Here is a 14,007-nt window from a genome sequence, read left to right as displayed (position 1 = left end):
GGAGTTGGGTCAGAATGGTTAGATATATTGAAATATATTATTGTTTTTGGCTGTTCTCTGTCTCTTTGGACTCCTTTGGTCCCCACTCATACAAAGATATGGAGGAAAAACAATTAGCCTGATAGTACCAGAGTGCTGATCTGTGGGCCATGAGCGTGTCCCAGCACCATTTCACTAATTTTCTGTCTGTCACAGGCTTACAGTACCAGTCATTATGAACTGTACTATAGTTACAACTGTAGCTTCTGTTTGGAAGGAATAACCACTCTATTTTTGCTCTTTAACAAAAGATAGCATTTACCATAACACAGTACAGTTTCAACAACCTTCTTACCTGAAGTGCTAGAGGCTTCCACCTCACATTCTTCAGAAGTGCAGGAGCAGAAACCAGAGTGTTTTGAGGACGTTTCTTCAAGGTTAAGATCACTCCATTTGGGTCTTCCCGCAATGCATTTACAAGGTTCTTTAACTGCCAGCCAACCTGAGGAGACAGCCCATAATGGAACTTTGAAAGATTTCCACTTAATTTACTTAAACGTGAAGGAAGTCTTGTGTTAAATTGAAATGGTCTATTAAAATGGAACTGCATTACAGTCCATTCCTTGCAAATAGGAGCATCATTTATAAATTATATTTGATTTCTCTTGGACAGAAATGATGCTGCTGATGCTGGTGGTTTTGTTGTCGTTGTTGTTGTTGATTTTTGCTAATAGAGATGAAATGCTTATTTTATTCCTAAAGGTATAGAGTAACCAGAGGATTTTGAAAATACTAATGTAATGCTATAATTTTTCTTGTCTTCTAAACAAAATTGGTAATTTTTAATTATCCTTGCCACTGAATTATCATTGCATTTCTCTGTAGGAAGAGAAATAATAGTCGTGGAATAATTACAAACTGCATCCTCAGTGTTATAACTGCAGCTGTTTAATTTTTTGGGTTGGGGGCATAAGAGAGAGACTATCATTGGACAACAATAATGTGACTTATTTGAGGGATTAATTAAAGATAAAATATCATTTGTTTGAATTACCAATAGTTCCATTGAGAGGAACTGAAGTTCCCAAATTATTATAAATGATAATTACAACACAAAGAACAGTATCACTAACGCTGAAGGGATTTCATTTGTGTGTCTTGTTGAAAACCGCTCAGAGATATTTTTCAGGATTCTTGTTTATTTTGCATACTTTTTTTTCTGCTTTTCCATTTGAACATTGAAGTTTAAAAAACGAGCTATGAATTTTCAATTTGTATTTATGAATATATCTTTTATCATCCTATAAGGCTAAATGCTAAAAGGGATTTAAAAATTATATATAATATAAACAGTGGTCTCAATGTGCAAAAACAAAAAAGCATATTATAGAATTTTTGAAATATTTATGTACGGTTTACATAATTTTTAGTGGATTTTATGCAGTAAAAGAAGCATGAGTTCACGCACACGAGTAAAGAACATTTTTTTTGTATTATCAGTATATCAATATCCACTGTTTGCCAGCAGGGACCTCTGCATGAAGTATCATAAAGGAGTGAAAGTAGGATATTGGATGAAGCCAAATATAGGGCTGTGTTTTCAGGTCCACATATACAATATAAGCTATTGTTTTTCCTCCAATACATTACAAAATGTAACTAATATCGGATGTGCTGGGCAACTTTGCCTGCATGGCATTAATTTATATGATTGTCATTTATGTTTAAGGTTGCTACTGTACTGTAAATATCCCTTGAATATGATGAATTTCTATTTCCTAGTAGTTCTTAATGAATATCAAACAGACTAGATCAGGAGAGAACACTGCCTAGAGGCTGTTGCACACAACTTTGAATCAGGTTCTGTTCCCAGCTCTGACACCAACCTGGTTGTGTAAAGCTAATCAAAAGTTAGTTAACCTATCTGGGCCTTAGTTTCCCATCTGTAAAATAGTCATAACAATACTTACCTACCTCAGAGAGGTATTATGGAACATAATGCATGTATGTTTGAGATGCTTGGGTAACAGGTAATATAGCACTCCACATTTATCATAGTTCATATTATGCTATAATTTCTGTTAGCTAGTGTAAGCATTTTATAAGAAAATGAGATTCTGAGCATATTTTCTTCCCAGGAAAGGCTAAAAATCTCCAAATTCCACTGAGACTGTCAATCTTGTTGTCTTCGCTATCAGTGTTATCATTCCCATGATAGCCACATGTTGTGTTCCTCATCAAAAAACAGTTCTGTAGAAACAATCTCCTTAAAAATCCTAGGAGGACTCTTCAGGAGAACAGCTGGAGGGGAATGTATCTGAACAACACAGCAGAAAAGAGCAGGGACCTTCTGAAGAACAAAGACCTAGACACTCAGACCATGGGATATTTAAGGCCCAAGAAAATACATGGGTTACAGAAAAGACTCTTGTTGTACCATATTTTCATATTTTTGTACAGTATCCTTGAAATAGAAAGAAAGCTTTAAGAATTCTCTCCTAAGTTTCCTTACCTAGCTTGAGCACTTACTCACCATTATTTACCCTGAAGGAAAATGTTTGGTATAGTCATCTAGTCTATACTCAAAATTACCCTTTTTTGCACAACATTGCATAAACTTTGCCTCTCCTTATTTTACAAGGCAAGCAAAGCACATTCTAGCATGGATCATCACTTCACCTCATACACCTGGAAACTATTGTATGTTGATCACACGGGATGTACATTACTTTTGGAGAGAGTACCTGAAAGGTGCTTAATTTGTATGAAGTGCTGCCTGATAGAGCTGATGGAATAGAAGAGAAGAGATTTGAATATACAGCTAGAAACTGTGATTGAGTTTCACAGGGGATTTGAGTGGATGATGGAGGGAAGGAGAGAGGAGGCTGAAGGGAAACCTCAAACTTGCAGATGCATGCTGAACAAGAGAACTGTGAGAGTAGATGGCTGGATGAGGAAAGCGGCCAGTGGAAACATTTGACTACAAGAACAAGGCAGACAAAAAGACTGGCTAGTGAAGGAGAAGCAGAGCTGAGAGGAGGCAGTAACAGAAGATGGGAAAGCAAAGATGAAGAGAACAGCTACTCCTACAAGAAGAGACAATAGAGACAGCCACTGTATGGAGCCCAGAAGGCTAGAGGACGACTCAGAGAAGATTGCAAGTGAGAACAGAAGACTAGATGACTTGCAGCAAGAAATAAAAGAAAGAGGAGGGCCAGAGAATCACACCAACACCAGGAAGAGGCAGGTCTATGTGACTGGGGACTCCCTACAAAAAAAGAACAGATAGGCCTGTCACCAGAGCTGTTATCTGCTGGGAGCTAAGATACAAAATGTAGACCTGAGGCTGAAGAGGGTACTAATGGGAGCAGGAAAGAATCCACTGATTGTCCTTCATGTGGGAAGAAATGATATTACTAGATTGTCACTGGGAATCATCAAGACTACACCAGGCTGGGGAGGACATTTAAAGAAATGGAGGCTCAGGTGATCTTCAGTGGGATTCTACCTGTCCCTAGACAAAGGCAAGACAAGATTATGATGATCAACAGGTAATGGTGCTCTAAGGAAGGCTTTGGGATGTTTGAACACTGGGAGGCATTCATGGGCAGAGGATTGTTTTCATGGGATGGACTCCAGCTGAGGAGGGAGGGTAATAGACTTCTGGGATGGACGTTGACAGAACTTATTAAAAGAGCTTTAAATTAGGAATTCAGGGGAGACAGTTGGGCTATGCACATGTAATCTTCCATGCCTGATTCTAATTCTGAGCAGGAGGAAAATCAAGTAAAAGAGGATACAGCAACAGAGAAAGGAATAACAGAGGGTAGGAGTAACAGTCAGGTAGGCAATGCTGGCAATAAAATGACTGCATCTAATAGGGTGAAGAATCTGGGTGAGGCCAAGTGGAAACAACTAAGATTTCTGTACATCAGTGGAAGAAGCCTGGGTAACAGAATGGAGGAACTAGAACTACTGGTGCAGGAAGTGAAATCAGACATCAAAGGGATAATGGAAACATGGTGGAATAGTAGTCATCACAGGAATACAGGTAATGAAGGGCATGTACTGTTCAGGAAAGACAGAAAAAAATGGTAAAGGTTGTGGAGTACCACTGTATATTAATGACTGTAAAGAAATTAGACAAATTGTCAAAGGCAACATATATTCATTCTATGTCCCAGTACAGGTACCTTCAAGGGCAACTGGTTTAAAATGTAGTGTCTGAAACAGAGATAAGAGAAAGTACAGAACAAGAAGTTAAGGAACTGGTAAAACTGGTGGGTTGGATCTTAAGGTGACATATAACGGTCTTTCTAACTTGAAAAAAACCAAGAAGGTTGGTGGCAATTGGATGTCTAACATAATGAGAGCCACTGAAAATAGGGAAAGAACAAGTCAAAAATTATGTAGATAAGTTAAATGTCTTCAAATCACCAGGGTCTGATTAAATGCATCCTAGAATACTCAAGGAGCTGAGTGAGGAGATATCTGAGCCATTAGCAATTATCTTTGAAAAGTCATGGAAGACAGGAGACATTCCAGAAGACTGGAAAAGGGCAAATATAGTGCCTATCTGTAAAAAGGGAAATCAGGACAACCCGGGGAATTACAGACCAGTCAGCTTAACTTCTGTACCTGGAAAGATAATGGAGCAAATAATTAAGCAATCAATTTGCAGACACCTAGAAGATAATAAGGTGATAAATAACAGTCAGCATGGATTTGTCAAGAACAAATCATGTCAAACCAACCTGATAGCTTTCTTTGACTGGGTAACAAGCCTTTTGGATGGGGGGAGGGGTAGGGGGGGGCTTGAAAGCGGCAAATGTGGTATATCTTGACTTTAGTAAGGCTTTTGATACTGTCTTGCATGACCTTCTCATAAACAAATTAGGGAAATACAACCTAGATGGAGCTAATATAAGGTGAGTGCATAACTGGTTGGAAAATCATTCCCAGAGAGTAGTTATCAGTGGTTCACAATCATGCTGGAAGGGCATAACGAGTGAGGTCCCTCAGGGATCGGTTCTGGGTCTGGTTCTGTTCAATATCTTCATCAATGATTTAGATAATGGCATAGAGAGTACACTTATAAAGTCTGCGGATGATACCAAGCTGGGAGGGGTTGCAAGTGCTTTGGAAGATAGGATTAAAATTCAAAATGATCTGGACAAACTGGAAGAATGGTCTGCAGTAAACAGGATGAAATTCAATAAGGACAAATGCAAAGTACTCCACTTAGGAAGAAACAATCAGTTGCACACATACAAAATGGGAAATGACTGCCTAGGAAGGAGTACTGAGGAAAGGGATATGGGGGTCATAGTGGATCACAAGCTAAATATGAGTTAACAGTGTAACGCTGTTGCAAAAAAAGCAAACATCATTCTGGGATGTATTAGCAGGAGTATTGTAAGCAACACACAAAAAGTAATTTTTCCGCTCTACGCCACGCTGATTAGGCCTCAACTGGAGTATTGTGTCCAGTTCTCGGCGCCACATTTCAGAAAAGATGGGGACATATTGAAGAAAGTCCAGAGAAGAGCAACAAAAATGATTAAAGGTCTAGAAAACATGACCTATGAGGGAAGATTGAAAAACTTGGGTTTGTGTAGTCTGGAGAAGAGAAGACTGAGAGGGGAGATGATAACAGTTTTCAAGTACATAAAAGATTGTTACAAGGAGGAGGGAGAAAAATTGTTCTTCTTAACCTCTGAGGATAGGACAAGAAGCAATGGGCTTAAATTGCAGCAAGGGAGGTTTAGGTTGGACATTAGGAAAAACTTCCTAACTATCAGAGTGGTTAAGCACTGGAATAAATTGCTTAGGGAGGTTGTGGAATCTCCCTCACTGGGGCTTTTAAAGAGCAGGTTGGACAAACACCTGTCAGGGATGGTCTAGATAATACTTAGTCCTGCCTTGAGTGCAGAGGACTGGACTAGATGACCTCTCATGGTCCCTTCCAGTTCTATAATTCTATGAAATATAAGTGGTTTTGAGGGCATATCTTTGAAGCACACTTGCATAGGTGAACACGGTGAGATCAGAATGTCTCTTTTTCATACTGTATCATTTAGCCTGGTTATTTGTCCTCTAATCAAAAGTGAATCAAAACTGAATCAAAAGTGTAATTGAGCAACTGGCTACACAGTTACACTAGAGCTGTGTTAGTGTTAATTACTCACATCAAATCTCACGCTTCTCAAACTGAGTACTGGGTTGGACATCTCAGTCTGTGACTGTCAGTCTATGCTCAAAAACATTCTGCAACCTGGGTGGAGGTGGCTTGCACAGCAAGGAAACTTCATATAGTCCTCTCCCCTCCCCTTCTCTAATAGCCACGTCCTGTCTGTCCCCAAAAAGCCATGTGGTCTCCTCTTCTTACCATGTTGGCTATTTTCAGGGAATAGGGTCAGGGTCTAGTTCGGGTGACTTTGAGCTTCTGATAGCAAGGGTGGGTAGAGAGGATCATTGTGAGAGGAGCAATTTTGTTGCTTGGTATTTCTCTTTGTGTTTTGAGGTCAAACTCGAACCTTCCAAGTGACCCTTTAGCTGTTTGGTTCGCTTTCAATCCCTGCAAACTAAACTACTGGGCTCAGTTTACAAAACTATTTGTAGACAGAGCTCTCGAGTAAATTACATTTTAAAAATAATTATAAAGATAAGGACATTTTTAATATTTTATAAAACCAGATAATGTACTTGATATCTCTGCAAACTAACTGTAATTCCACATGAACTGTTGTATCTCTTTGGGTTGCCTAGAAATTGACAAAGGCTAGTTTTATTATCACCTGGTTATGTCATGAAAAACTAATTACTTTTGATTTTCATAAATGGGTATACATTTAGAATTCAGAAACCTCTGATTTCATGAGCTCCTTAGAGAAGAATGATAAATAATTAACTTGTTAATGATAAATTATTCGCAGGAGAAATCTTAATGACAAACACATTAAAACACTGAGAATATGTGTTATTGAGGACAATGTGCAATCATTATCAGTAGACAATGATAAAAAGCTCTTAGCAATATGGACATTTTATTATAAATTGAACTACTAAAAATAGCATTTGAAATCTAGCTAAGAACTCGTCCTTGAGAAAGGTTTTGTCATTTCTTAAAGTCTTCAGCCTTAAAAAACCCTGTGTAGCTTTTATGGTGTAATGCCATTTTAAAAGACATGCATCCCTATACAGGGGATGCTACTCCTCTAGATGTTCTAAGGTGTATGTTCAGTTCATTAGATTTAATAATACAGACTAAAGGTAATTCACACAATAATGAAAGCTAACATTAAAATGATTCTAATGGAACAGAAAAGACCAGTGAGGATGTTTAATAATGTCTATCTGCATAAATGAGACTAGAGCAATTAGAACCACCACTGCGCTCATATCACCAAATATAGCAGAACATTATTGTATCTGTTTTACACAGCATAACTGAGTCTTTGTTAAGCTTTCAGCTAGACATATCTATATATTATGACACTGTGCACCAACTTTCTATCTTTGTGTTCTTCCCATTCCTAAAAAGGAGCCTGAGTAGGGAAAGACTAGGAAAAAAAGCTGAGGTATTTTATTCACAATCCCCCACAGTATCAAGAACCAGGCACAATCCCTGATTAGACTAGTGTTTCTGCTGAGATGCTTAACAGTGAAATTATTAAAAATATTGGCATTTCAATTTTCCTGTTAGGCTTCAGAGTTAACAATGATAGCCAACACTCCAACCTCAATCATCAAAGCACTGGTTGGGGATCTGCCATTTTATGGCATCTTTATGTATGGCAGGAATTATCACTTCACAAATGGGGGAAAAGGATGCCAAAATCAGGGTGTATTGGTTGAGGGCCCAGTATCAGGATAGTCTCATACGAGCAGCAGTGCTGCTTTCACAGGCAATTCAGGGATCATGCAAGGTATACTGAGGAGGCAGCCGTGAGAAGTGCTACCAACCATATTAACACCATGATTTTAAGTAATGTGAACTTTGCTGGATAAAAGTATTCAAACCATCTTGTACTTTTAACTAGAACATTTTCTACATGATTAAAAGTAAAAACATGGAAAATCCTACGAAAACATGGAAAAACTATCCCACAAATGGTAACAGCCAGGCAAACCTTTTAGGTTCTTTGATGGATCACATTTAAACTGTTCAGAATCAAATTCTATAGGCTCATACATATTCAGTGTGAATAACAATGGAATAAAGAGACTTAAAAGACCAAATTATTCAGTGATTTGACTGGTATAGTAACATAAGATGGTGTGTGTGTGACACATGGGATGAAAGTACTTCAGAAATCTGGTGTAAGTGGCAAAGGAATGTAACTCTCAAAATAGCAGCTCTAAAAATACTGCTCCCTCAAACACTAAAATTTGTGAATATGAAAATACTGTGATCTAAATAGTCAGAATGTTGTGCCACTTCTGTGTGCCTAAAATCTCTCATTTTCACTGGAGAAAATGGGAGAGATTTGTAAGGAACCTATTCTTTTGGAAACACTTGCTTGAAGAACTAAGTAGGATTGTCACAATTAATTTTCATGAATCTGTGCTCAACTGGTTCTCCTTCTACCTCTCCAATCTTTCCTTGAATGTCTCCCTATCCTCTTCTCTCTCTCTTTCTATGGGTGCCCATGGCCCCTCTTCTATATTGCATCTCTGGAGGCATGGGATTGGTTAAGGTCCCCCAATTACTATCTCTACTCTAGCTCATCCTGTATCTTTCCCTAGTGTCTTATCACTCCCCTCTCAGATTTTTGCTTCTCTTTCCGTTGTCTCTTGTTGGATATCCAGCCACCAACTCAAACTGACTATGATAAAACACAAGTACTAATCTACTCCCACACTTCCTTCCATTTGTACCACTACCAACAATGTGGCCATTCTTAGTTTTTTCCTTGGAGTATGGACCTATAAATGTATAATCTATGAATCCACCAATGACAATTAAATAAATAATAATAATTATTACATACACAATAAAATCAGATCTCAAAGTCACTTACTGCACTTATGAGCTTCCCACTTCCCAACTTGCTAAAGGGGTTACTAGCTGTTTCAGGTACTTTTCTGGGTCAGAGTTCCCCTTCAGCTCAAAATTCTTTAGGGAAGAAAAGAATTATGAGTAATTCTGTTCGACTTAGTTTCTTCTGTAAAGAACAAATGGCATGAAGGCTCCACCTACCAAGAAGCAAGGAAGCAAAAGATTTGAGAGTTGGAACATTTCATATAAGAAGACCTGTTCAGACCCCTCCCATAGATATTTCCAAAGCAGAAATAAGGATAGACATAACAGAGAAAGAAAATAATAAACAGCACTCCACTCCTTCCTCAGATGGGGAAAATAGTGAGAAACAGAAAAGGAGAAGAGGAGACCACAACAAACAGAATTACCTGCAAGAAATTTCCCTTTGTTATCTCTCTCATTTCCCTTCCTAGGAGTAAGCATAAAAGACAAAGGTAGCAAGCAGTACTTTAATATGCCACTTTCAACATCTTTCTACCAACTTGGGTGTCTTGTTGGAATCTTCCTGAGTGCGTGTGTCCCGCACCCTCAACAGTTCCTTCTCTACCGTTGAGAATCATACTAGTACTCCAAAGTAGAGGGGAGGAAGGCAGGGAGTGGAGCACCAACAGGGACACACATCTCGAAGAACTTCAGTTACTGCAAGGTGAGTAACTTTCTCTTCTTCTTCGAGTGCTGTCCCTGTGGGTGCTCCACTCTAGGTGAATGTGTAGCAGTACCCACTATGGTTGATGGGACTTTGGAGATGTGGCAATGAGTATTGTAGACAGTAGCTAAAACAATTATAATGTAACTCTGTGTTCACTATGAGAATAATCTCCAAAGGAAGCCAGAGTTCACAGTTAATTGGACAAAAACTGGAAGGAAGAGAAATAACCAAAGAACTTAATTCTCCAATCCTCCTTTCAGAAATAACTATAAACAAAGTCACTTTCAGAGTCAGGAATATGAAACTTGGCTTATAGAATCAATAGGAGGTTCTGTGAGAACATGGAAAACTAAGGAACATTTTGAAGTGATAGGATTAAGTAAAGGTGACCGAAGGAAATGGAAAAGCTATTTGAAATAAGCTAAAATCCATGTCAGTAATAGGGCTCTCAAAGGCCAGAATAGCAGAATCTTATACCCAGAGTACTCTGACTTAAAGCCTCCTCAAATCCTGCTAATATAAAAAGCCAAAATATTCTTTATAGAAGAGGAACAGTGCACGATGTTTTGATCAGAAGCACAACCACAGAAAGAGACATCATGTTAGCAGAAGGTTTCCTATTCAAGAAGACAATCTGCAACCTCCACGGCAGTCTTTTCTTGGAACCAGCACTACACAATTTCCATATTAATCTCAAGTGACTGGATTAGGCCTGGAACAAATGAACTCCAAGATAAAAGGTTGGATGTCTTGAGAAGTGGCCAGCATGGAGGTTAATTAAATAGGAGAATAAAGGGCCATGTGCCTCTAAGAAGCTAACATAATCATTACTTCCTTGTCTTGCCTGCTATTTCTGTGACATTTTGAGCGGCGAGAGATCAGAGGAGGCAAGATGTTGCTTCATGCTTCAGTCCCAGAATTTTGGGTTTGGTATTTCTCTAGCAGAAACAAGGAAGTTTGGCATTTGTCAGACTGAGTTGAAATTAAATTTTAACTATATTTAACTGAAAAACCTGAATACTGGGGCTCCTCTCCCAAGCAACTAACTGCTGATGACTGAGCTAGTCTGCAAGAGAGTTGTCTTTCTTCCACTGTTATTTGGAAGGAAAGCAAATGACACTACATCTAGCAGGAGAGACTCTGACAGAAAAAAGGGAAACCCAATTCCAAGAGTTGTAAGTTTGCATAAAAGCAGGTACAGAGTTTGCTTGAGCATCTAAGATATTGTTGGAAGCCCAGATAGAGTGAGGATGGAGTGAACAGAATTGATGCTAGTGGTAAGGACTGTACCAGTCCGGAGAAGAAAGGAACTACTATAGTGCTAGAAGTGTTACTATGCAGGGGAGGGTGAGGTGCGGAGAAGAGAATTCACAAAATGCTGAGCTTACCAGCAGTCTGGGGTGATGGGTCTGGCTGACAGGCAAGGAACATAAATAAGCTGAATCTGCAAATACCCACAGTTTGGCAGGAGAAACAGAGAGGGGGAGCTTATTGGGAAATGCCTGCTGTCTCCAGGTTGGACAAATAGTGGCAATAATGCTGAGGGAAAAGGGCCCAGTGAAACCCACTTCCTATACATATGAAGTCAGATTTCTAGGATGGCCACTATCAGGTCCATGAGATGCGGAGATAGCTGGATCCAGAGGTCTCTCCTGAGATGCAGGAGCAGCCTTGCTGTCAGCAAGGGGTTCAATGGCAGAGTTTAAAGCTCTGTGATTCGCATCCTCTCTGCAAGAAATTCCCCTGAACCACGGGGGAGGGGATAACCAAAGCCTTGATCTTCTCCAATATGTCCCTCTTCCTCTTCTCCTCCCTCTGGGGCCTTGTAAGGAGTGGAGAAAAGGGTTTAGAAGAAATAGAGGAGGAAGGAACAGTGCAGGAGGATTCCCTGCTTATTTGATGGTAAAGAAGATAAAATGATCTGGGAGCGATCTGACTGGTGTTATAACTCTTTTCCCTCCAGGCTTCCTAGCATGTGGAACTATAATACCATCTTTCCTTTACTTCAGCACTGTCAAATCTAAGAGATCAAAATTCATGAGTTATGCCCTGAAAAATCATGAGATTTTAAAAAATAATAGATTTTGATCTTGTAAGGTTCATGTTTTCGCCACAACCACGAGGGTTAGAAACTCACTTTAATTTTAAGCTGAAATTCTCCTACAGTATTATATTATTACTACCTAGCTCTTACAAAGCAATCAAATGTAATCAAAATAGTCCAAGAGTTGAAGCTTTAAAGAAAAACACCAAATATAGCAACATAGTGATAAAACACTATTTCCTGCCTCTTCTGAGGATGGTGTTAGAGAGATGTACAGTCATCTATGCACACCCCCTTCCCTGGCTTCTTAACTTACTGGCACAGTTTTATTTAGCAGAATAAAATTCACCAACTATCTTAAGCAGTTTAATTATCTGATATGATCCCATGTTGCCCTTCACACCAGCTCCCTTCCCCCTGACCCCTCAACTCCCCTTTGACTTCCTTTCCTTTTCCTACCTTTCTTCCATTGATACTCAATACCCAAAGTGAAGCTAAAGTCCTGTTAGATTAGCTACTATGAAACAACTCTGAAATGGTGCAGTTTGGTGCTCCATTTATCGTTTTATCTTTAGTTTTAAGTTGAACACTCATTAGGAATCAAATTGACAGATCATTAAACATACTTCATATTAATGCAATAAACTCCATATCAACAAATGTTAAGACTGTGACAATTACTTCATTAAGTCAGGGTTCTTCCTACGCTGAACTGTAATTTTAAGTATGCAATTAGGTGCACAATGAATATTAAGGAAGAGTGTTAACCAGCTTATCTTACATTTGCACAGCATCTTTCATCTGAAAGAATCCCAAAGCCTTCACAAACTGGAGCAAAGATCTCTATCAATCATGAAAACACAACTATCTCAGGTGAAAACAGCAGTTTATGAATACACAAAAGTTTAGAACAAAAAGCAAAGAATATCTTTCCAACTGAAACTACAGGAAAAGGAATGTAGGTAGAGAATCTAATTAATTAAGTAGGAATTAGGCTAGGACACAGGATAAACACATCTAAGATATGTCCACACAGCACTAGACACCATGGCTGCACCATGCCTGTTGACTTTGGCTCATGGGACTTGGGCTGTTTCATTGCTGTATAGACTTCCAGGCTCAGGCTGGGCCCAGTCTCCAGGACTCTGAGGTGAGAGGGTCTCAGATCTCAGGCTGCAGCCCAAGCCCAGAAGTCTACACAGCAGCCCAAGACTTGCAAACCTTAGTAAGTGGGCATGGGCCGGTTATGGGTTTCTCTTTGCTGTGTAGACATACCATGCAATCTTCATTGACCACAACTGTCAGAACCTTGCTATTGCATCTTACCCATTAGCACAGTGGTCTAACCTCTGTCTTAATTAAAGATATTGATTAAGAGGCAAGAGTGTCACCTACTGAATAATCATCACCTCTCTCAGTAGTACCTGTTTACTGAATGACAGCACAAGGTTATACAGTGTCAGACTACTCACTAATTTACATAATATCGGCTTGTCTATATGGGCAGTGCACAATAAGATGAGTGCAAATCTATAGTGCACTAGCCTGCCATACACTAACTGGCCATGTGGACCCAGCTACCACTCACTAAAAGTTCCACAGTCCACTTTGATCTACTCCCATTTTAAAGCAGAGTGCATTATGGAACTTTTAGTGAGTGGTAGCTGGGTCCACACATGCGGCCAGATAGTGTGCTGTAGATTTACACTTCAGTTACAGTGAACTATTGTCCATACAGTCAAGACCAAAGGAAAAAAATAAAAGAAGAGTTCAGCACTTTGCAAAAATGGGTGGCACTACAAATCTAAGAATTCAAATGAAATATTCAAGGCATATTTGCAATTCAATTTCCATTCAAGCTGGGACTTTAAAAAACTCAAAGACTGACAGTATAAAAACACCTTTTTTTAAAATAGACTTTAAAATTTTTTATTTACCAATGCCTCTCAAAGGCTCTTTAAGAAAACTTGACAGACATGTAGAATACAATAAACCAAACCAAATGAGTTTGCAAAGCTTATTTATCTTCCATCTTACAATCCAGTTTGTGGCCAAAATATCAGTACTTTCAAATGGAAAATAAATAAGCATCACCAATTTATTTGGTCTGCATTTTGGTGTACAGTGAACCATACTCCAGGAATCTGAACTTTATGCCACCGTAACCCATGATTAAAAGAATGTGACTTAAAATATTATTGTAAATTATAGCAGAAATGTCTGTAATCACCCATTTAATTGCTAAAATACTTTGAAAAGTTGTATTTAGAAGAAGGACCCTTACAAAGAAAA

General features: G+C 38.9%; 1 protein-coding gene across 1 annotated transcript in view; it reads right to left on the bottom strand.

Moving 5' to 3' along the window:
* Positions 1-14,007, bottom strand: part of LOC123377890 (connector enhancer of kinase suppressor of ras 2-like) — a 474,233-nt gene that overhangs the window by 187,524 nt on the left and 272,702 nt on the right. The window contains exon 9 of the mRNA XM_045031225.1: positions 335-481. Coding sequence (XP_044887160.1) covers positions 335-481 — 147 coding nt within the window. The remainder of the gene's footprint in view (positions 1-334; positions 482-14,007) is intronic.

This window comes from Mauremys mutica, chromosome 9 (assembly GCF_020497125.1).
Source record: "Mauremys mutica isolate MM-2020 ecotype Southern chromosome 9, ASM2049712v1, whole genome shotgun sequence".
NCBI lineage: Eukaryota > Metazoa > Chordata > Testudines > Geoemydidae > Mauremys > Mauremys mutica.
This window is presented reverse-complemented; position numbering and strand designations above follow the sequence as displayed.